This window comes from Carlito syrichta, unplaced genomic scaffold (assembly GCF_000164805.1).
Source record: "Carlito syrichta isolate Samal-C Ts95f unplaced genomic scaffold, Tarsius_syrichta-2.0.1 Scaffold314358, whole genome shotgun sequence".
Classification (NCBI taxonomy): domain Eukaryota; kingdom Metazoa; phylum Chordata; class Mammalia; order Primates; family Tarsiidae; genus Carlito; species Carlito syrichta.
The window spans coordinates 514,140-536,777 of record NW_007258454.1 but is presented as its reverse complement, the minus strand read 5'-3'; the positions used below and the strand labels follow the sequence as shown (position 1 = coordinate 536,777).

Sequence of the window (22,638 nt, the reverse complement as noted above, 5' to 3'; positions counted from 1 at the left end):
GCTAATGATTTTTAATCCTTTGCATAAAGAGAGCAGGCTTTTCCCAGGGCTTTTATTCTTTATGTCCATTGGTGCTTGTAGTTTGTCAAATTTTCAGGTACCCAGATATGAGGCAAAAAAGAAACTTGGGAACTCAATTCTGGGTTATTCCTCAGGTCACTTAGTCATTCTGGCTTCCTATCTCCCCACTTTGGAGTCTCCTTGCTTGTTTTATATAAAATGTCTAGGATTTTTAGAAGTACTTATCCAAAGGAATTGGGAAATTGGGAAATGATATAGCAATTCCACATTTCCAGAAGCAAAAGTCATTAATGACAATCACTTGATGACCAGTTGTAACTTACCATTAAGAAAAGAAAAACATTATTTCTAAAATGATCAAAAGAAAGGAGTTTTAAAAGACTCCTGAAATTAACTATTTCACTTCAAGGGAACTGTCCTACTCAAATGAGAAATATAAAATAAGTCGTCGACTCATTTTGTAAACTACTCATTCATACATTTCCCTATAAGGGACATTTAGTCATCTTTATCTTTAACATAGTTCTTTATGTTTTTAAATTAGAGAGTTAAAAATTTAATGTTAGGACAAAATGTGCTATGATGTTTTTCTTCAAAAACTAATATGCTTCTCTCAATATTAAAAATTATACAATTCTTAATACTTCCATATTACTTTTTCTACAAGCTTACTCAGAGCTAAATTTTGTTCTTAATTTCAATTCACTTGCATTTTGTAGTTTTTTCTGCTGCTTTACTCTCCTTTATTACACGACTCTTAGTCTCTGCTTTATAATTCTAATATGACTATAATGGTTTCAAAATAAATCTTTTCAAATTCATTTTGAAAACAGATTATGTAGAAACAATGAGCTTTCTGAATTTATTTTGGAAGAATTTATGGGAGACAATCTAATTGAAAGGGTATTCCAGAAGACTTTCAAAATTGTGTTCCTAGGATAAGAACATTAAGTTGATTTCCATTATTTTCTTAACTGCCAAGGATGTGGCAACATCAGGTTTTTAGAAGTATCTCAGTAGTATATGTTCTAGCTGTAAGTTTTAAGAGAGAAAATGAAGTTTAAAATAACAGAAAATGAAATTAATAAGCAAGAAACATTTAAAAATTATTTTCCTGGTGGTGTTGGTGGTATAGTGATGAGCTTAGCTGCCTTCCAAAAATTATTTTCTCTAAAATGTTCTAAACTTAAATGTTTACTATTTTTTTGTTAGGGACATTATCAGATAGTGGAAAGAGTCAGAATTGGGCATAAAGATCAGTTTACTATCAATTCTAGTGTTCTAATTCTATCAATTAGTACTAGTGTGTTACCCTAGGAAGTTATTTAACTTCCTTAAGTTTAGTTTTCCATGAGTGAAATGAGGATAGAGTACTTACCTAACACGATTGTGAGAATTAAAATAATATGCCAAATTTAACTTACCTAGCACATTGTCTGGCTCACCAAAATCATGCAGAGATCTGTTTCTCTTCTTCCTCCAGTTCCTTTGCTGTATGCTTGTAACTCCCTCTGTCCACATGTAAATTTAATAGGTTTTGAATAGTTTTCAAACAACATAAAATTTAAAAAGCTTAGAACTTTGTTTTCTGCAATTATTTTTTAACAGTTCCTTCTTAAAGAGGAAAGCTGTAATGAGAACTTTTTTGGATGTTTTAAACTATTTTAAGAAAATAAGAATTTTTCATGTGAAAAATACAGAAGCTGCTGAGAAATCCTATTAATCCAGTGAAAATTATTCCATACCCCAACATTTTTTACAGAATAACTCTGCAGCTATAAAAATGACTTTGAATAATGCACAGCACGGCCTGCAAACAGTAAACCCCTCAATCTAAGATTTTCTTTTAGCTTACATTTGTAGTTTGTTTCAACTTAATAAACTTTTTTTTCTTGTGGTTAGAAAATTAACTCATGGATTGGCAGTAGTGGAAACTGTTGCGGGGCGGGGGGCAGGTGTGCAGGGTGGGACTGGCAATAGTGAGAATCTGCCAGGGGAGGTGGGGCACACTTCATCAACAAGGGTACCTGCATAATGAACATTTGTATACCTAACTCTGAATTGTACCCCACATCTTTAAAATAAAAAATAATTAATTAAATTAAATTAACTCATATGAATTATAAGGGGGAAAGAAAAAATAAAAAACTCATTATCTCATCACCTAGAGATATCCCATTTTGCAGTTTATGTTTATATATACAATGAAAAATTACAAAAACCTCCTGATAACACATAATGTAATGAATTTCATGATTTTTATCTTAGAAAATATTCAAAGTGAGTAAATGGTAAGAAGATAAAACACAATTTAATATAAACAATCTAATTGAAAATGGAGGGATAGCAGAATTATGAGATCCAGGTATGAGGAACTGATGCTATAGTTTAATTTAACATTAATATCTAAAGTATCTAGGAGAATAGATGAATGAACTGGGTATTCTTCAGGCTGTCATGCCAGAAATATGGTTTTGTAAGTTGTTATTTGATAAGCATTAATGAGTCTCAGGAAGCAGAAATTATGGTTAGGCCTATGACAGTTTCTGGAGTACAAGTATTTTATGTCTCCAATTAGGGGCTGAACCATACATCCCAAATCACCAAATGAGCTGGTCATTCTTTGGGGACTTACAGCAAATATGACTTAGTAGTTCAATAATGAGATACAGAACCTTTAGCCTTTTGGGGTGAGGAAAAGCCATTATTGGTCAATACCCTACAAGAGGTATAATGAATTGCTTAGCTTCATTCAGGTTTTTTTTTTCCCATTTGACAGTTATTTGTTATCAGTTTTAGATCCAATGAATGACCCTTTGCCACTAAAGTTCACGTGTCCTGACTAGATTTGAACAGTCTTTCAAAATGTAGAAGCAAAAGCAATCTGTGAGCACCATTTTTCTGGTTGTTTCTAAAATTTTCAAGACAGTTCATTCATTTACTTTTACTGAGTCTAGAAAATGGCTTTAAAATTGTACACTAAGTAGAAATATTTTACTTGAGTTTTACTGAGCTGCTGTTTTGTAAGCCAAAGCTAGCTACTTCTTTCTTTTCTAGGTAAAGAAGCTGTGAAGTCTTTTTCTTTGTACAGAAAACCATGTTTGTATTGTGAAAATTATGCAGTTTTATTGCTTTTCTTAGTGACAGATTTCTTCCTGAATTGTCTGTGCAGGACCTTTTTGCTCTTTTACTAAGGCAAGGTTTGTGGATTTTCTGTGGTATATCTGAGAAACAGATGCTTTGTACTCCATGTCAAAGTCAGTTGAAGCTGTCAATTGTGTGTCTTAGTTTAAATAACCCCATATTATATACTCTCTAATAGGTCAACGATATGCTCATAGAAATGATTGGCAAAGACTGAGTGGGAAAAAAAGTATTAACAAAAAGAGTTAGTAGCTCAGGGAAGAATTAGGCCTTGTTTCAAATTCAAATTCTAGGGTCCTATATCCAGGAATGACAAGAGCAAATGTCTACAATAATAGGTAATAAAATAGAAATAGGTTTCCAATTGTCCAATGTTGAAAGAAAAAAAGTAATAATCTAATAATAACAAAACCTAATAATAATTTAATAATCCATGACTGAATATTTGGCCAAAGCTTAGTGCCTGGCACAGAAGTTAACAGAAGCACATGGATCTAGCTATCTGATAATATATATCACACTATAAGTAAATTTATAGCTAAAAATAATTTTGCTTCCTTTATAATCCCAGTGCCTAAAAGAGGACTTTGCACAAACTAAAGGTTTAGGTGAATGAATGAATGCATGGATGAATAAATGAATGAATAAATGAATGAACTGTTATAACTTAGCTTATATAGCTGTCTAAAGGGATTGCCACAGAATTTTACAGATGAGAGAAGTTAATTGAAGCCTAAGGATCGGAGATTTGCTGGAGAAGTGAAATAATAAATTTCATGAAACATATTTACCAGAAAAACAGCCCTCTGATCAGTTTAGTTTTCGGTTACCTACAACTGTATAATTTAACACTACAGTAAAATTATAAGACCATTATATATGATCCCATTTTAATTTATCATCGTGTGACTCCACTTTTTCTTCATCTATTCCTCAGTGATTACAGTACTAACTACCTCCAACCACTAGAAGATAAGGACTGAAAAACAGAAGAAGTAAAATTCTGATGTTTATTCCATTAATTGATATCTCTGGTAGAGCAAAATTTAAAGTGAATTCCCTGGTAGAGCAAAATTTAAAGTGAATTCTAAGAGCAAAATTTAAAGTGAATTCCCTGTATACCTGTATTAGTCAATTATTTATGATTTCCCTTTCTGTTATTATTTAAATCATTGAAATTAACTTCAAGCAATAATACAACTGAAGTATATTTCTAAAAGCAGGTATATATATATATATATATAGTGTTTTTTTTCACAATTCAGCCTTGATGTCTGAAAGGGTGGGGACACTGTAAACAAGTTTTTGTTTACATGTGTCCATGTGGATAACACTTGAACAAAATATAACTCTCTGGATAGGGCACAGTGGATAAAAACTATCATAATTTTTTATTTATTTGGGAAAGCTTTTATTGATGACATTGAGTTCTGGTGTGTGTTTATTACTTTTTAAAAAAATTTTGATACCTTTGGGGGACACAAATAGTGTTTGGACTGGATTTTAAGAGTACCCACCACCACCACCTGTGCACATTGTACCCAGTAGGTAACATTTTCATCCTTCCACCCCGTCTCCTCCCCATTCTGAGTCTCCAGTGTCCATTACATCATTTTCTAGAAGTACCATAACATGTTTACTCAATGTCTTTATATGGTAGTATAAAATGATAAACTCCTTTATTCATCCTATACAAACAAAATTTTATACTCCCTGTTGCCAACATGAAGTCCTCTTCGAAATCAGTGAAACATGAGATATAAGAGTACCTAGGAAGGGAAAATTATTTCATGTTTTTCTCATGAGTTTTCCTGATAACAATTGCCTGTGTTTTCCTATTTACCCGTAGCTTCGTCAAAGACCCTTCACCACTTCCATAGAGTCACTACCAGAGGTCACAGATCACAAAAAAACCTACAGAAACAGGAAATCGAGCTTCCCGAGTCCACCAAAAAGCACAGAAACCTGTTTCCTTTGCACATCTCAAATTGGCTGAGCTCTGTGTGTCAGATGCAGTTTGGGAGCAGCTATCAAAAAGGCTAGAAGGACTTTGTTCCCCAATTTCACATGAGCTTTATTGCTTCAAACTACTGAGATGAAGGGGGCGAGATTATTTTTCCTGCTTTCTAGTATATGGAGTGGAGGCATTGGGCTTAACAACAGTAAGCTTTCTTGGACTTCACCTGAAGATGAAAACTCCCAGAAGACTGTGACCTCTGCTTCAGTTCATCTGACTAAAACACAAAGCTTCCCAATGCTGCCAACCACTCAGGTCATGTCGGCTGAGACAGCTACAATTCCTGAGACAAGAACTTATGAAGAAAATCTTCTAAAATCAGTATTGCCTTCCTCGAAGACAAGCCCACATCCTGATGGTGTGAGAAACCAAACTCTCACACCCACAGAGACAACAAAAGAAGGAATGGTAATGTTACAAAATCTTGCCATTCCAACCAAATCTAGCATCAGGTTCAATCCTGGAGCAGAGTCAGTGATCCTTTCTAATTCTACACTGAAATTTCTTCAGAGCTTTGCCAGAAAGTCAAACCAACAACCAGTTTCTCCAAACTCAGTTGGTGGTGTGGGAAATCTATCCCCACGGGAAACATACCTCAGCAGAGGGGACAGCAGTCCAAGCCAAAGAAGTGACTCTCAAAAATCAAGCTTCGAAACAACGAGAGGAAAGTAAGAAATATTCTCGTCTTTTCTTTTATTTTCTTTTTCTTCTTTCTCTGACTATAAGGTCTATATGATTGCAAGTGAACTGTTTACACTTTCTGACTCCCAGAAAATTATATCCAGTTCAAGATGAAACCGAATCCTATTTGTAATTTGAAATTCATTGTTGATTTATCTAATTGAGAAAAATATGAACAAATAAAATACAGCCATTTTTTAAAACTGAAATAGTCAAAGTTACTTTTCTCTTCATTTATAGAGTGCTTTGACTTGAAATAGTGCCTACCAAAAAAGTAGCACCATGGTGGCTGTTAGTTTGTTTAATTCAACTCAGGAATACATTGATTGTACTCCCAACTACACACACAATGTAAAAGACAAAAATAAATAAGTAAATATATAAAATTGAGACATGAACAAATTTGAAAATTGGAAATGCCTGTTGCTGTTACAGAAAATACAGAGTTCTCAAAAATCAAACCAACCAGAACTGGGTTGCAATCCTGGCTCAGTACTGTCTAGATCCATGACTTTGAGCAAGTCCACTGATCTCCCCGAACCTCAGTTTCTTCATACGTAAACTACAGATGTGATATAGGGAATGCAGATTAAAAATACTACTTTGCAGGGTTATCATGAAGATTCAAATTAATGGCATGTGCTAAGAAGCATGATTCTTTCAGAATAGGTGAACAATTTAAATTTTACTAGCACTGACTGTTATGTTGAGTTATGTTGTAATCATGAATGTGATGAAACAGAAAAGTCTATTTTTCAAATAGATTTTGACTTAAAATTAAATAAAATGTAAAACAATGCTTAAAGCAATATTGTTTTTTTAAAAAAGCTTTCAAATGGAGTAGAAAGAAAATATACACACAAGTCAAAACAAAGAAAAAAATACCTGGGCAAGTCAATGTTTTATTCATTTTATGTTCAGAGTCATCTGTATGTTTGAAATACAAGAAGTTTAGTATTACAAAACTAAACTTACAAATACCTTTACATATGATAAAGCAAAGGAAAGTCAAGACACTAAGCATGGTATGGGAGCTAAATTGAATTAAACATTGTTACTAATAATAAAATAAAATTCAGTTTAAAAATAGTAGTTGACACCGCTATGTGAAAGGCATTTGATGAAAGCTGTTGTTGATATAAAGATGAAAAGAAACACTGGGAAGGATACAAGCGAATGAATTTGCTTATTTCTGTATTCTTTATTATCCATTATTAAAGTCTATTTTTTACTATCTTTCAGAAGTTATAGAATTTTTAAAAATATACAAGAAAAATCTAATTTTAACTAAAAACGTGTTCACTTGGTGAAATTTGAAACAATCCCAACTTTTATTGTAAAACAAATGGTACAGATTACAAAATGGTCAACTTAGAATGAGTAGGTTTTGTCTGTAACAAACATTTAACAGGCATATATCAATCTTTCTTATTTTGAAAGACAAGATTTTGTGTATTAAATAGTAATGAAAAAGTCACTTATTAAGAGCTTTTGCTAGGTTATTTGCATGTATCATTTTTATTAATCATATTTTGTTAAAGGTTATAATTCAATTTTTCAGCTAATTACAATATAATATATAATGTAAAAGAACAGAAAGATTTCAAGTTGAAATATTACTTAAATTTTACATAGCATATAGAAGTAGTGCTATAGTGTGCCATAATTAGAACTAGTAATGAATAGTTTGATAAATACTAGTTTTTAAATAAATGTTTTATGCAAGACTATCACTTATAAAACTTGGACACATATATTTGATGATTATTTTTAAATCACCTATCATGTGTCTAACACTGTGCTAGGCTGTGAGATACAAAGAATTTTAATAATAATAATAATTCCTGCATCTAAGGAATACTTCCTATAAAAGTAGACACCAACATATCCATCAGATTTCAAAAAAATTCAGTGAGTTACGAGAAATCCAGATATTAAATGTACAACTTGATGAACAGAACTTTATTCTATGGATTTTACAACAAAAATAATCTTAAACTTTTTCTATAGAAAAGTACCAATTGCTTAGAGACTCCAAGTTTGAGTTCTTGGAGACCCTGAGGTTTCTTTAAGTAATCCTTTTATTTACCAAGATTTCTTTCTCATTAGGCCACGCAAATGACAATGGTTTAGAGAAAACCTAGGTCCCTCTCATATGGACACAGCACTGGGGCAAGAAGCTTTGATAAGGCCAAAAGAAGTCTTTCATTTGATTAGGAAATAATAATAACAGTAGCAAACATTTTTCCTAGTACTATACATATATGTGTGTGCATACATATATAATATATGTACGTATATTATATGTATATACACAATGTCACTTATATGTGTGTGTGCATGTGTGTGTACATATATAATATGTATGTATATATTTAAAGGAAGATTCTGTCATAATTACCTTACAAAGAGGTTGTATAACTTACCTAAGGTCACTTAGCTAACAAATCTCAGGACAAAGATTCAAACCAAAACTGGCTGCCTGCAGAGTCTTAATTTTCAGCTCCTACATTAAACTTCCTTGGTAAGCTCAGTCTGTTAACCTGACCAGTTCACATTCCTTCAGAGACTATAGGTTACCTCCAGGATATAGTCCACATTCCTCACCCAGTTAGTTACACAATGCCATTCTAGACCTGGCTCCTACCTGTCTCTGCAGTCGCAGCTTCTGCCACTTCCTGCCTATTCAAATGTGCAGCTGTCTAGTCTGCGACATGCTGTTTATTAAACCTTCTGCCCTGTTTATCCCTGTGGCAGCATGATCTTCTTGTCCCATCATCTACTCTTTTTACATCCGATAATACCTTCAGGCAGCCTTCCCAGGTAAGGTTAGGTGGCTCTTCTAACTGTTCATAGAGCTCTCCTTGAATTCTCCTGCTACTGCTCTTATAACTGTTTATGATAATTACAGTAAATCAGTGACATCTCTGCATATAGGGACATATTTTCAATGTCAGTGAAGTATCTGGTTTATAGTAGGTATACAACAAATATTAAATCAACCTGAATGTGAAATATGAGGATCAATATGTGGAAATAAAAAAAGAATCCTTCCCATAGAAATATTCTTATTTCTCTATGAAAAAACCTGGTTGATTTGGGATAAACTCATCTTAGTCTTCTTTCCTCCTATCATTTGCTATATTTTATAATAATTCTTAGTAAAAGGAATGCTTATGTTTATGATAGGTTCTTCTCTGAATTATTCAGGAATATTCTGGCATGTTTTTGTCTCATATTCTCTCTCATTTTAGTGCTGCAGGAACTCCTAGCTATAACAAAACCATGGCTTCCTGTATGGCATAGTGGGTGTTTTTTGATCAATGACCAAACACTTAGAAACTGTCTCTAGCACTGGGTTGGTGCTGGGAGTAAAACAGTGAACAAAAATCCTGCATGTCCAGTCCTCATGACACCTACAGCTCAGTGAGAAGGGTGAGAGGAGGAATAACAATAAATCACAAATGCTGATTTTGAGTGAAGCTTATGGGAGTCTAGTGTCCATTTTGAATGGGGTCATTAAGCTGTACCTGAGAGGTAATAGGTTAAATGTGGTATTGATGTAATCGAACCGCCTACTTATTTTTCCCATAATCCCCAACCCCTGCACAGATGTATCTTCACAATCTTTACCATCTCAGTGATGGCTAGTTCCATAAAACTAGAAACACTGGACATATCCTTGACATTTTTCTCTCCCACCTGGTTTTCATCTAATCTATCAAGTCCTCTTGCTCCTCCAATATATCCCAAATTCCTCAGCTTCTCTCCATCTTGGCTACCACCACTTTATTCCTAGTCACCATTGTTTACCACTAGTCTCCTAACGCCACATCTTTCCACTCTTGCCTCCTGTCGTCTATGCTGCACACAAGTGAGTGATCTTTAGTGCCTTTAAGTCAGATTAATGCATTTCTTTGGATGTAAGACTTTATTGTTGTGACACATTATTTTAGGTACTAATATGAAAAAAACATATGATTTCACATGTTCTTACTTGAATTTTTAGATTTATAATAGCTTTCAGACTTTGAGATTTTTATAATATATCACTCTTGCAAATTTAAAATGAAAATATAAATGAAACTGGTTAAAGTATTTCAAAGGCAATGACAATAACTCCAATCTGGTCAATAGTAACTGAAAAATACCATTATTTCAATACATTCTTGATTTTAGAGAGTGTGCCTTAAAATCTGGGAAATTTGGTCTTTCACTCACCACCAAACTCCCACCACTTCATTTCCTCTAGCTACCTTTCTGTTTACCAAACAAGTCAAGTCAGCATGCATCTCAAGGAGACTCTTTATGCTCTTACTGGAATGTTCTTCTTGCAACCTTTAGAATGAGGGACTGCTGGTCCACTTGCAACTTCAGCTATAATGTCTTCTCCTCAAAAAGACATCCTCTAACCACTCAGTATAAAGTTGTCTCTTCTCTCACTTGCCATTTCTGATCATTCTTGATTTTTTTTATAGTACTTATTTGAAACAATTGGGTCTATTTATGTAGGCACTGAAGTATTTTATGTCTTTCCGTGTTAGAATACACATCCCATGAAAACAGGAGCCTTGCCTGTATTTATCTACTACTCTATTCACTATCTAGAACAGTGTCCTGAATGTAGAAAGAGTTCAATAAAACTCTGTTAAATGATGGATTATTGGATGACTTTTGGAGTTTAGAGGGGACATCATGACTAGAGATATAAATTGGAATTGGGGGTAGCATTGGTGTATAGAAATATATTAGGTCATGGATGTGGATGATACTGAAAGAAAGAAGGGCCTAGAATCATGACAGGAGAAACTCTAATATTTGATGGATTAATAGTGGTGGATGCCTTACAATTGAGCCTTAAATGGTGCGGCCAGAAAAGTTAGGAAGAAACCATGTGTGTCATAGAGCAAAGGAAGAAAATATTTTATGAAGAAGTAAGTTATCGGCAGTGTGAAATACTGCTGAAAAAGACCATAAAAAGAGGACTGAAAAATATTCACCATTTTAGTGACATGGCAATAAGTAGTTAAGCAAGCACTGTGCTCTGGTAAGAGGGAATTGAAATATAAGGAAGGCAAAAAAAAAAAAAAAAAAAAAAAGGACAGCAGTTAGATTCAACTTTATTGAATTTTGCTTTGCTTTGCTATGTTTTGTTTTGCTTCATGAAAAAAGGGAGAGAGATAGGTCAGAAACCAAGGCTAGTCCAGATGGTCTTCCTCTTATTTATTTTATTTCTTTTATTTGTTACAGTTGCTCAAATTGGAGTGCATTAGCAAGATTGCAGCCTTAACCTGTCGGGCTTAGGTGATTCTTCCACCTCAGCCTTCTAAGTAGCTGAAACCACAGGCATGCTCCACTGTGCCTGGCTAATTTTTTGATTTATTATAGAGATGAGGTCTCACCATGTTGCCCAGGTTGGTCTTGAATACCTGAGCTCAGGCAATCCTCTTGCCTCTGCCTCTCAAAGTTACAGCTGGGGTTACAGGTGTGAGCCACCACGCCAGGCCAGTTTATTTATTTATTTATTTTCAATCTTTTTCTAGTCCTTAAGAAGAACTATTTATTTACTTCATAGCCCAAATTTAAACTCCCTAATACAAAATGCCCTACAACACCAGCATATCCAATGCCAGCTGAAGGAATATGCATTTTGTTTTATATACAGAGGGATCATTCATGTGTTAAAATGTTAATGAGAAGGTCAGAGAAAGGTATAAGTTGAATATGCAGGAAAAACAAGATAGATGTTTTTTTAATGGAATTCTTCTAGAATGTTGTTTGCTATATTCTTTTTCTCTAAGCCCCGTAATTTGTTTTATGCACAAAAAAAGTTAAATGATTAAGTTAAATGATTTATAACTTGTAAGATAATATCTAGAAGCTAAGTTCTACACATCTTTTATTAGGCTACTTGTAAATTTTTTTAAAATTTCATTTCAAAATTGTTTTAAAATTGCAAAAACAGTTAAATTAATTATGCTATTATAAATTAATGCGTTTTTTTCTACTCATTGTGTGTGAATTACAAAGTTTTAGGTGTGAAGGATCTGATGAGTTAAATTCATGTGATGTTTGCAAAGTTATTGCCAGGCCTAATAGCATGTAAAGAAGATTATATTTTCTTGCCTGCTATAAATTCTAAGCAGAAATTCATCATTAAACTAAAGGATATTTTCTTATATCCTTGGGAAATAAATGCATCTATTATAATACCAGCAGCGAAACAAACACTATTTAAAGTATATTCTGTATAATTTTTTTCTCATTATGTTCTTTACTTCATTGCTATTTCTACTCCTTAAGTTACTACTAAATGTATAAATACATGTGTTATATTTTATATGCTAGAATTTAATGAGTGTTTATATAGTTTTTATAATTAAGTGAAAAAAAAGTATTTCCACACCTTCTACTTTTCTGAATATAAAACTGAAATTATAAAAATGTATTATTTAAATGAAAATGCTAAAAGAGTCAGTTTACAGGAACTGGATTAAGCATAGAATTAAGCATCACGGCATCTGTTAACCTGCCTCTGTGATCTCCTTACTGGGAAAGCCTGACACCTACTGGAATAGAAACAATTTACAACATCCCGAATATGCTGAAGTCACAGTCGGGGGAAATAAAATAAAATTAGGTAAAATAAAATAAATGTATGAAAAAAGATTACAGGTTGACCTTGAGAATTATTGCTTATAGAAGATATATGTAGTACATATTTAATTCAATGTGCTACATTTAAAAAGTACTATCTTAGCCGGGCTCAGTGGCTCAGCCTGTAATCCCAGTGCTTTGGGAGGCTGAGGTGAGTGGATTGCCTGAGCCCGGGGGTTCGAGACCCGCCTGGGCAACTTGGCGAGACCTCATCGCTACAATAAAATCAAAAACTAACCGGGCGTGGTAGTGCGCGCCTGTAGTTCCAGCTACTTGGAAGACTGAGGCAGAAGGATCACCGGAGCCCAGCAGGTCGAGGCTGCAGTGACTGGGAACGACCACTGCACTCCAGTCTGGGTGACAGAGTAAGACTCCAACTCAAAAAAAAAAAAAGTACTTATCTTTGGCTTTAAAATTGGAGTATAGGTTGATTCCAAAAAGCAAGCTCCCTGCATTTCCTGTGATGGAAATACATTCAACTCATTCTCCTAAAACTTTACACTGAAGAATATTGCAAATAGACAATAATTTGTGACTCTGAGGCACTGTACAGTCATCTATCATTGAAAATTCAATTACATTCACCGTAGTGCACCCACCACAGAAAGCAAATTAGTGATGTCTGACAAAAGACTTTAACTGCAAAAACTGGTGCATAAAAAAAGCTGCTTCTTAGTGCCTAAATTAGCCATAAAATTAAAGTAGCATAAATTCCCTATGATCTAAGCTTTGTATGATTGATTTCCAAAAATTATTTTAAATATCAACTATCAATTTTTTTATTTGATTCTTTTATAAACTAATACTTTTTAAGTTTAAACACTATATAATATTTTTTTAAAGATTGAACTATAACCATATGTAGATACACTAAAAGAAAATGAATGAGCCAGGCACAGTGGCTCACGTCTGTAATCCTAGCACTTTGGGAGCCTGCGGTCAGAAGATCAATTGAGGTCAGGAATCGAGAGCAGCCTGGGCAACATAGTAAGACCTTGATTACAAAAAACAGAGCTAGAGAGAGAGACAGAGACAGAGAGAGAGAGAGAGAGAGAGAGAGAGAGAGAGAGAGAGAGAGAGAGACAGAGAGAGAGAGACTATTACCCAAAGCCAAGATTGAAAATTTGAAAAATTTGTAGTCCCTCAAATTAATAATTTGATAGAGGAATTTCCTTTTTAGTTTGATTCAAAAAATTAAATATTTTAATAGAATACACTTCATAACACTTTGTATTTATGTTCATGACTTCGTAATACTACAGAGACATTCTGAATATACTATTTCTCCTGAAAGCTAAGCTTCTTCACCCGAATTGAGGCTAAATGATGATGATGGTCTTCTGAACTGGTTTCTGGAAATTATTATTGACTGGAAACATATAAGCAATTATGGTTAAGATAAATTTATCAGGTAATTAAGGAAGCAAAACAAGAGCCATACTTTTCTGTATCTGAGGTAAAATAACTGGAGATATATATATATATATCCACGCCATAAAAAATTCCACTTAGCCGGGCTTGGTGGCTCAACCTGTAATCCCACGCCTTTGGGAGGCTGAGGTGAGTGGACTGCCTGAACCCGTGGGTTCGAGACCTGCCTGGGCAGCGAGACCTCATCTCTACAATAAATAAAAAAATCAGCCGGGCGTGGTAGCGCATGCCTGTAATTCCGGCTACTCGGAAGGCTGAGGCGGAAGGATGGCCGGAGCCCAGCAGGTTGAGGCTGCGGTGGCCGCGAGCGGCCACTGCACTCCAGTCTGGGCGACAGAGTGAGACTCCAACTCAAAAAAAAAAAATTCACTTAATTCTCTGAATCATTTAATTACCATCAGCAGTGGCAGCAAGCAGCAGCAAGTGCTTTACTTTTATTAAGTCATTTAGTCTCACAACATTCCTGTGAGGTACCTACATTATTGTACTTGCTGTGCAGATGAGAAAGCTACACTTAACATACAAGGTAATGGGTAATAAATTGTAGCGTCGAGATCTAAAAGCAGGTAGCCTGGCCCCAGTATCCAACTATGTTACATGCCTCTACTCAGGGAAATTTTTTATTTATTTTCTCTTGCTTACACAGGTGTGCCCAGCTCCTCACCCCCCCTCCACCCCCAACCTCACTTAATTCATCTACAGGAAAAAAAAAAGCAAACTCTGCACACAGAAATGCACTCTCTTGTTTATTTGCCCCTATGTGTGAAGTTGACAATGAAAATCTTAAATGACCTTCTAATTCTGACTTTCAGAGGCAGAAAGAGTTTGTATTTATGATACTATGATGGTGATAGAAATTCCTCATTTCTCCTCCTTGTCTTCCCTTCCCTTCCTCACTTCTGCTCTCTTTTGTCCCTTCCAGTTTTTTTTAACTTTTCTTGTATTTATTTCTTCTTTTTCTTCTTCAACTCTGTCTGATTTTGACAAGAGGTATGCAAATTTATTTTGGACAGCTTTCTGTGACTCATTTCTATTGTGATCAAATTCACATAGCATAAAATTTACCATTTTTGCTATCTTTAAGCTTGCAGTCCTTTGGCATTAAGTATGTTCACATTGTTCTGCAGCCATCCCATCATGTATGCCCAGAGCTTTTTGTCTTCCCAAACTGAAACTCTGTATCCATTAAATAATAACTCCCTATTTCTCCCTTTCAGCAGTCCCTGGCAACCACCATTCTACTTTCTGTCTCTGTGAATTTAACTACTCCAGGTACATCATATAAGCAGAATCACACAATATTTGTCCTTTTGTGACTGGCTTATTTAACTTAGAATAATATCTTCAAGGTGCATCCATGCTGTAGCATGTGTCAGAATTTTCTTCCTTTTTAAGTCTGAATAATATCTCATGTATGCACATGTGTGTGTATATATATACATATATAATATTGGGGATATATATATTTGTTTGTTTTTCCATTCATCTGTCAATGAATACTTGAGATGCTACTATGTGTTGGCTGTTGTGATTCACGACACTTTAACGGTGCTTTCAAATTAGGATAGTATACTAGGGAGAACATTTACCCTGACTAGTAGTGCTATGTGAAATTCGTTCTCTTTTTGATATGAATAATTTAGACATATTTATAATTAAACTGTTGAATCAAATAAGGCTATTTTTAAATGTTTTTCCCCGATTATTGACATCAGCAAATTTGGAATTGTTAAGGTATAATCCTGTCTTTATTTTCCTTTGTTTTAAACAAAAAAATTTTTTCTTTTTAATTTTGGAGTCTCACTCCGTCGCCCAGACTGGAGTGCAGTGGCCTCTCCCGACCACCGCAGCCTCGACCTGCTGGGCTCTGGCGATCCTTCCGCCCCAGCCTTCCACGTAGCTGGAACTACAGGCATGCGCTACCACGCCGGCTAATTTTTTGATTTATTGTAGAGATGAGGTCTCGCCAAGTTGCCCAGGCAGGTCTCGAACCCGCGAGCTCAGGCAATCCACTCACCTCAGCCTCCCAAAGGCGCGGGATTAAAGGCTGAGCCACCAAGCCCGGCGAACTTTTTCCTAATTTACATTTTATGAGTTGGAGTCTCGCTCTGTCGCCCAGACTGGAGTGCAGTGGCCGCTCCTGGCCACCGCAGCCTCGACCTGCTGGGCTCCGGCGATCCTTCCGCCTCAGCCTTCCGGGTAGCCGGAATTACAGGCACGCGCTACCACGCCCGGCTGATTTGTTGATTTATTGTAGAGATGAGGTCTCGCTGCCCAGGCGGGTCTCGAACCCGCGGGCTCAGGCAATCCACTCACCTCAGCCTCCCAAAGGCGCCGGATTACAGGCTGAGTCACCGAGCCAGGCTACTAATTTACATTTTAAAAGAGAGAGACAAGGAATTGACCATACACGAGACTTGGTATGGAGATGAAAATGAAAGGAGCAGACTGGATTTGCAAAAATAGTGAACACTTACTAAAAATACACGACTACCTTTTATAAAGTTTGGATACATTTCGCTCACTTACCATCACTGAATTTGGTGGAGATTTAATTGCTGTAGACTTGAGGGGTTTGCTGTGAAATTATGTACAGTACTATCATTTCATAATTTTGCTATTAGTAATGTTCACACTTAGTGTTGCGGAGATGTATTTTCATGCAATAATAATCTTATAATTGAGACAATAATATTCTTCATGAGATAAGTTAGTGATAATATGAATGAATTATTTCATTATGAAGGATTAATTAATATTTTTCTCTCTAAAATAAATCTTATCAGAAACAATTCTTTCTCTGAGGCATTTATGACTTCATTAATGCATGTATATGCTATCGTTTGTGATTTGTAGTCATCTTTAGGTACAACGTAAAGAAATGGTCATTTGAGATCTTACAGTTTCTCAAGTCAGGGAAGCATGCTAGATATTAGATGAAGTGTGGGAGGTTGTTACAAGACACACCAGATAATCCTATTTCTTCAGGAGCATGTTAATTTTCAGAAGCAGACACGTCTGGTATGTCTTGTTTTGATTCAGTTCCTTCTTGTTCCCCTATAAAGCTTTAAGTTCATCTCAATAAGGGGCTGACAGGAACAAAGATCCTTCAATTCATAAAGTCCTCTCCAAAAAAAATCTTCCCCAGTTTCTAAAGAAGAAATTGTATACTGTTGGCTTGGTTCATGACAGAGATTTTGCTAGTTTACTTTGACTTCTGATGAACATCTTCAGGACTTGATATTTTCATACTGTTTTGTCAGTTAAAGCCACAGGTTATTAATATGAAAGTTTAAACACTTAGCCCCTTAAAAATTAGATGACAAGCAATCTATTAATCTGAGTTCTAAGGACTAATATAAAATGAACAATGTTAATTCTTATATCATTGCCCTTTATCTCTTGGGAAGATATTCTGCATGGTCATTATTTAAAGGTATCTTTGCTGCTTCAGTCCACTCTCATTCAGTTCATGATAAGAATGGATTATCTGGGTCATGATTTGGTCACTTCATGGAAGTACTCCTTAATTTAGTGTTTTCACTGGCTCCTTGAAAGATTGTGTTCCTAACATGTCAAAATCAAATGTACAGCAGATTGTTTATTTACAAAGCCTTTGATTTTGAGTCATAGTAGAGTTCTTTCCCACTTTTTGTTTTATATGTTCAACAAACTAGGACTTTGCTCATTACCAAAAATGTCTGCTTTTCTCTAGAATACACTTTTTACCTCTTAACTTGGAAAATCCAAAGAACCAATACAAGCTTTTTTTTACTACATGTTGCTGCCCAAAAGCAGCAGAGGTATTACCCTTAAAGAGGACCCAAAATGCTGTCTGCTGGATGGAGGGTTATGACCCCTTGGAAAGCTCAGCACTTCAAGTAACCTGCTCTCCATTCACCATAATCAGTCTAGAAAAGTACAAAGGATTTCTAGATTTAAGCAAAATGCCTGTCTGGGATCATTGCATTTGTCCTTAAACTGCCAGTCACCATTTTTGCCATGCTTAATCTTCTATTTTTAAACCTACATTTTATAGATAATTTGGTTTTAAAATTATATTTACATTTTTAACATCCCTTAATGAGCTTATTTCATTGGTAGCACAAACCTAATTATGAGTCACACCAGGGGCTCTTTCACTGTGGATAGTTCTTTCAATTTACACTGGATCAAAGATTGCTAGACCATGAGCAATCTGCTCATCTGCTTCTTTGGTGCCTCAACTATTTTAGTCTCGAGATTGTTTTACTATTTAGGGTTTCAAAAGGACTCTGCCTGGTGACACTGATATTTGTCTCACAGAGAATAAATACATATATATTTTTTCTTTTCAAAGCCCCAAGCATGTAGTGATGATGACACTATTTTTCTGTCCCATACTCCACCCTCCACAGCCACCCAGCAAAGGTTCATATAACAGACAATTTAATTGTGCTTCCATTGAAGTGAGTCATTCTCAGTAATTAGGTTCATTATTGCATTTGCATGAGGAATCTGGTTGATTTTTTAAAGATCTCTTTATTGTAGTCCTCTTAATTTTAAATCGCCCTTATTTTTATGGCTTGTTTTTTCCAGTTCTTTGTTTCACATTATTTTTGCCTCAAGTATCGCTGGATGCTTTAACAAAATGTGCCAATGTGTCTTTTTCTCTCTTTAAGGAGCCTGAATTTTTAAACATCTCATTCAAAAGACCCTTACACAATAAGATCTATAGGGCTCAATTTATCTGCCTTAGACGGATGACAATGGGGAATGATTAGATCAAGCTAGTTAACATATCTGTTTTTTTTCATTTTATATCTTGTTTTCTGGAATTTATGTATAATGTAGTTAAGTGAGGTTTTACTTTGTGTTCATCTTCTTGGAATTCATTGAGCTTCTTAAATATGAAGACTGATTTTTTTAAAAAATCAAATTTAGGAAACTTTCCTTTTATTCTCTTCAAATATTTATTTTACCCCAATCTTTCTCTCTCGTACTCTTCCAGAACTTGAACTACAAAACTTTAAACCACTTGGGCTTTTATTCAATTATGTTTTAAAATTGTTTCTCTATGCTTCAGTTTGAATGGTTTCTATTGCCTTGTCTCCAGGCTCATTGATCTTAATTTCTACAGTGTCCAAACTTCTGTTAAGAACATACTATTAATTTTTAATTCATATATAATGCATATTTCTTGTTCTATATAAGGGCTGACTATTTTAAAGTCATGAGTTGCTAATTCCAACATCTGTGCCATCTATGTTTTGTTTTTCTATTTACTAGATTTTTACTCCTTGTGTTGGTCCTATTTTTCTGCTTCTTACATCTAGTTTTATTTGTTTTTGTTTTTCACGCTGAACATCTATGTTATTAGAGTCTGGAGTTTGTTGTCTGCAAGTATAACATAGCATTAGGCCCAAGATTCAAGGGGACTTCTGTACAGCCCCCTCATTTCATTAAACTTCCCCACATTTTTAAAAATCCCAGTATCCCCAAACTCAAAACTCAGATCTCTGTTTTCTTCACCTGGTGTTTTTGTTTTTGTTTTTGTTTTGAGCCACCCCTTCCCTCTGTGATGCAGTTTGAAAACTGTTCCCAGAATCAAAACTAGCTTGAATGTGGAGCTCGCAATCATGTGTTCCCTGCTCTCAAGCATCATAGCACTGCATTGTCTGCTGTCCAACATTTGAAAACTTTAGCTTTATAAACTGTCCAGATTTGTAACTTTAACCATGGAAAGGGAAATCTGATACTGTTTATGGCCAGAGAGAGAACTTGCTGAAATTTACGTTTTTAGTTTATTATATGAAAAATTATTGGATACATATATTTAACTCCTCATACCAAATTAAGATTTGTTTGTTTTTTTAAAATGCATTGAATTTTTCAATTCACTTGAGGAAAATTGACAGATTTATACTGGGTTTCCCATTAATTAGCATGATTAGTTTTCTTTAAAGTCTTTCAATAAAGGTTAAAATTTGTATATATTTAATCTTGTACCTCTTTGGTTGAATGTATCCTTAGACACATTATTATTGGGTTTTTTGTTACTGTAAATAGTGTCTTTTTGAAGTTGTTGTTGGTACATAGAAATCTAACTGATCTTAACCTTGTGACTAAATATAATTTTTATTAACTATTAAAAAATGTGTATTTAACTTAATTACATCCTAAGCTCTCTTATTAATTTTAATAATCTGCATCTAGAATATTTTTTGCTTTATTTGTTTATAGTCATACCACCAGCTGCCCTAACAGTTACTTTTTTTTCCTCTTTTTTGATCTTTACAGTGTGTATTTATTTATTTGTTTACTTATGTCTTACTGCAAATTATTCATGGTATTGAACCTAGACCTGAATCTTTGATCTCAGTACTAATATTAATATTTGCTAGAAGGATAGTCTAAGATTTTGACTTATCTTACAGCTAAACACTGCAAGTTCTTGTTTTAGCTTTGATTTACTCTTTCTTTATTTTGATCTTATTGGTTTTTTTTACTTTCCATGAGTACAGAGATGCAGTATTAAGTGTGTTTGCTCTCACACAAACATACAAATCTTAATTTGGTATGAGGAGTTAAATACATGTATCCTATAATTTTTCATATAATAAACTACAAACATAAATTTCAGAAAGTTCTATCTCTGGCCATAATATTTAGATATTTTATAGCTAGATAGCAACTTTTGACTTATCTACAGTATGGCAGAAGTAGGTCTATGAAAATAATTTTGATGAAAAATATTTTTCTTGACAATGATCTTTTTGTTCTAACAACAATGATCTCTTCCTTAGGAATTGGTGTGCCTATGTTCACACCAGGTTATCTCCCACAGTGATACTGGACAACCAGATCACTTATGTTCCAGGTGGGAGAGGACTCTGTGGCTGGACCAGTGGATACTGTCCTCAAAGGTATGTCATAGTTCTTGAAAATAACCCCTGCATGCACCATGATCATTTATGGCTGGAAATTTATAATGTTAGTCATTCCAGGTACATATGTGTAGTAGGGTCAGGGGACAGTCATCACATTAGACTAAATGTCTGACCTTCAGTAAGTTAAAATACAGATACTGATAGCATTTGCGTTGTTTATAAAGTCATATGGGGCAATGCACTTAGCCTAGTGCCTTGTGTCTTGTGAGTGCAAATTAATGTTAATTCCCATGCATGTTTCTATTTTTATTATCACTATAACTTTTATTCTATGACCTGATAATTCTGCCCTTTAATTTCTTATGAACTTTATATACAATTTTGAAGTTGTTTTATTGTTTTCTTTTCATACTAGAGCAGAGAGAAGTTCATAACTTGGCTCCTATTCTAAAATTTGGGAAGCAATTATGTATGGTAAAACAGCTAAGTGAGGCCTTTCTTCTTGTGTCTATTTTAATGATCCATGTTATTTGGTTTCATTTAAAAAAAAAATCTATGTCATTGTCCTAAAATGTGGGGCTGAGTAATTGATAAATTATCTGAATTCATACAGTCACAGTAGCTCAGCTGGAGATGTTTCTGAAGAGCCTATAAAAAAACCAAAAATTGTTATTCAGGCCATAATGGTTAATGTTATGCAAATTGTCATACAAATAACTCAGGCAATGAATCTGACATATTGGCAATCTGGAACACTGCACAGTAAGAATACATAAAATCAAGGTGTCTCCCAGTCCCTCAAGGAATAGCTACATCTCATGGGCCAGAGACCTAAGCACATCTTGAGGATTTGGGAGAGCTGAGCTCCAGTTCTGCTTTCAGCATTGACTTCCTTTGTGACAATTTCCTTGTCACCATGAGACACAAAGGATGCATTGTTAACTCTTTAGTAATGAAAATGTTTCCACAATAACCCCTATTTTATTGCCCTTCTGGACTCAAGGTGAGCTCTTTTTTTTCCTTCTCTTTAAAAAACCAGAAATATTAATCTTTATTCTCATCTCTTATCTTTTTATACCTTTGAATGGATCCATTCATTCACTATTTCAGTACTTAAGCAATATTTGTCATTTTTTCGTTGATTATGTCTAAGATTGACATTCAGTTTGCCAAGGCAGGATCATTGACCCTAACAATAATTCAGCTAACTGCTTGAACTCACCATTATACAGACTCTAAAAAGTTCCTTTCCAAATTGACTTGCTTCCTGTTTAGCTTTAACTGTTAGACTGGAGATGATATTTCACTTTCACTGGACAGAGTTATTTACTGAATATAATTTACTAGAATGAATGGAGGTAAATGATTAACGTGCTTTCAGAGATGGGAAGAATTGTATAGCACATGTAAAATGTAAAAATTGAGTAATGATCTAGGTCATGTTGAGTCACCTGTCTAGTTATAGCAAAAACTAAACCCATGACTCCTAATTCCCAGTCTGTTATACTGAATGACCTTAACATATTCAAGGTTTACCTATGTGGATGACTGTTGCCTCTATATAGTTGTAAGTGACAGTCTCTAAGGTAGTAGTGTGGGAGGCTAGCTCACACAACATAAGTTGACATACCGGGTCCACCACTTTTAGATAAGAGTCTTCAGGCAAGTTATTTTACCTCTCTCTTCCTTTGATTCCTCATCAGCAAATCAGGATAATAATAAGATCTTCATCATAGAACAAATATGAAAATTAAACAAGATCATATGCACCCACTGCACATATCCATGTGACAAATATCAGCTAAATATTGAAGTCAC

At 34.7% G+C, this 22,638-nt stretch overlaps 1 protein-coding gene across 1 annotated transcript in view; it reads left to right on the top strand.

Annotated features, from left to right (window-relative positions):
* Positions 1 to 5,178: 5,178 nt before the first annotated feature.
* MMRN1 (multimerin 1) overlaps positions 5,179 to 22,638 on the top strand; it is a 61,492-nt gene continuing 44,032 nt past the window's right edge. Inside the window, exons 1-2 of the mRNA XM_008071523.1 lie at positions 5,179 to 5,850; positions 20,737 to 20,856. Of these exons, the coding sequence (XP_008069714.1) occupies positions 5,261 to 5,850; positions 20,737 to 20,856 (710 nt within the window). The 5' untranslated portion in view covers positions 5,179 to 5,260. The remainder of the gene's footprint in view (positions 5,851 to 20,736; positions 20,857 to 22,638) is intronic.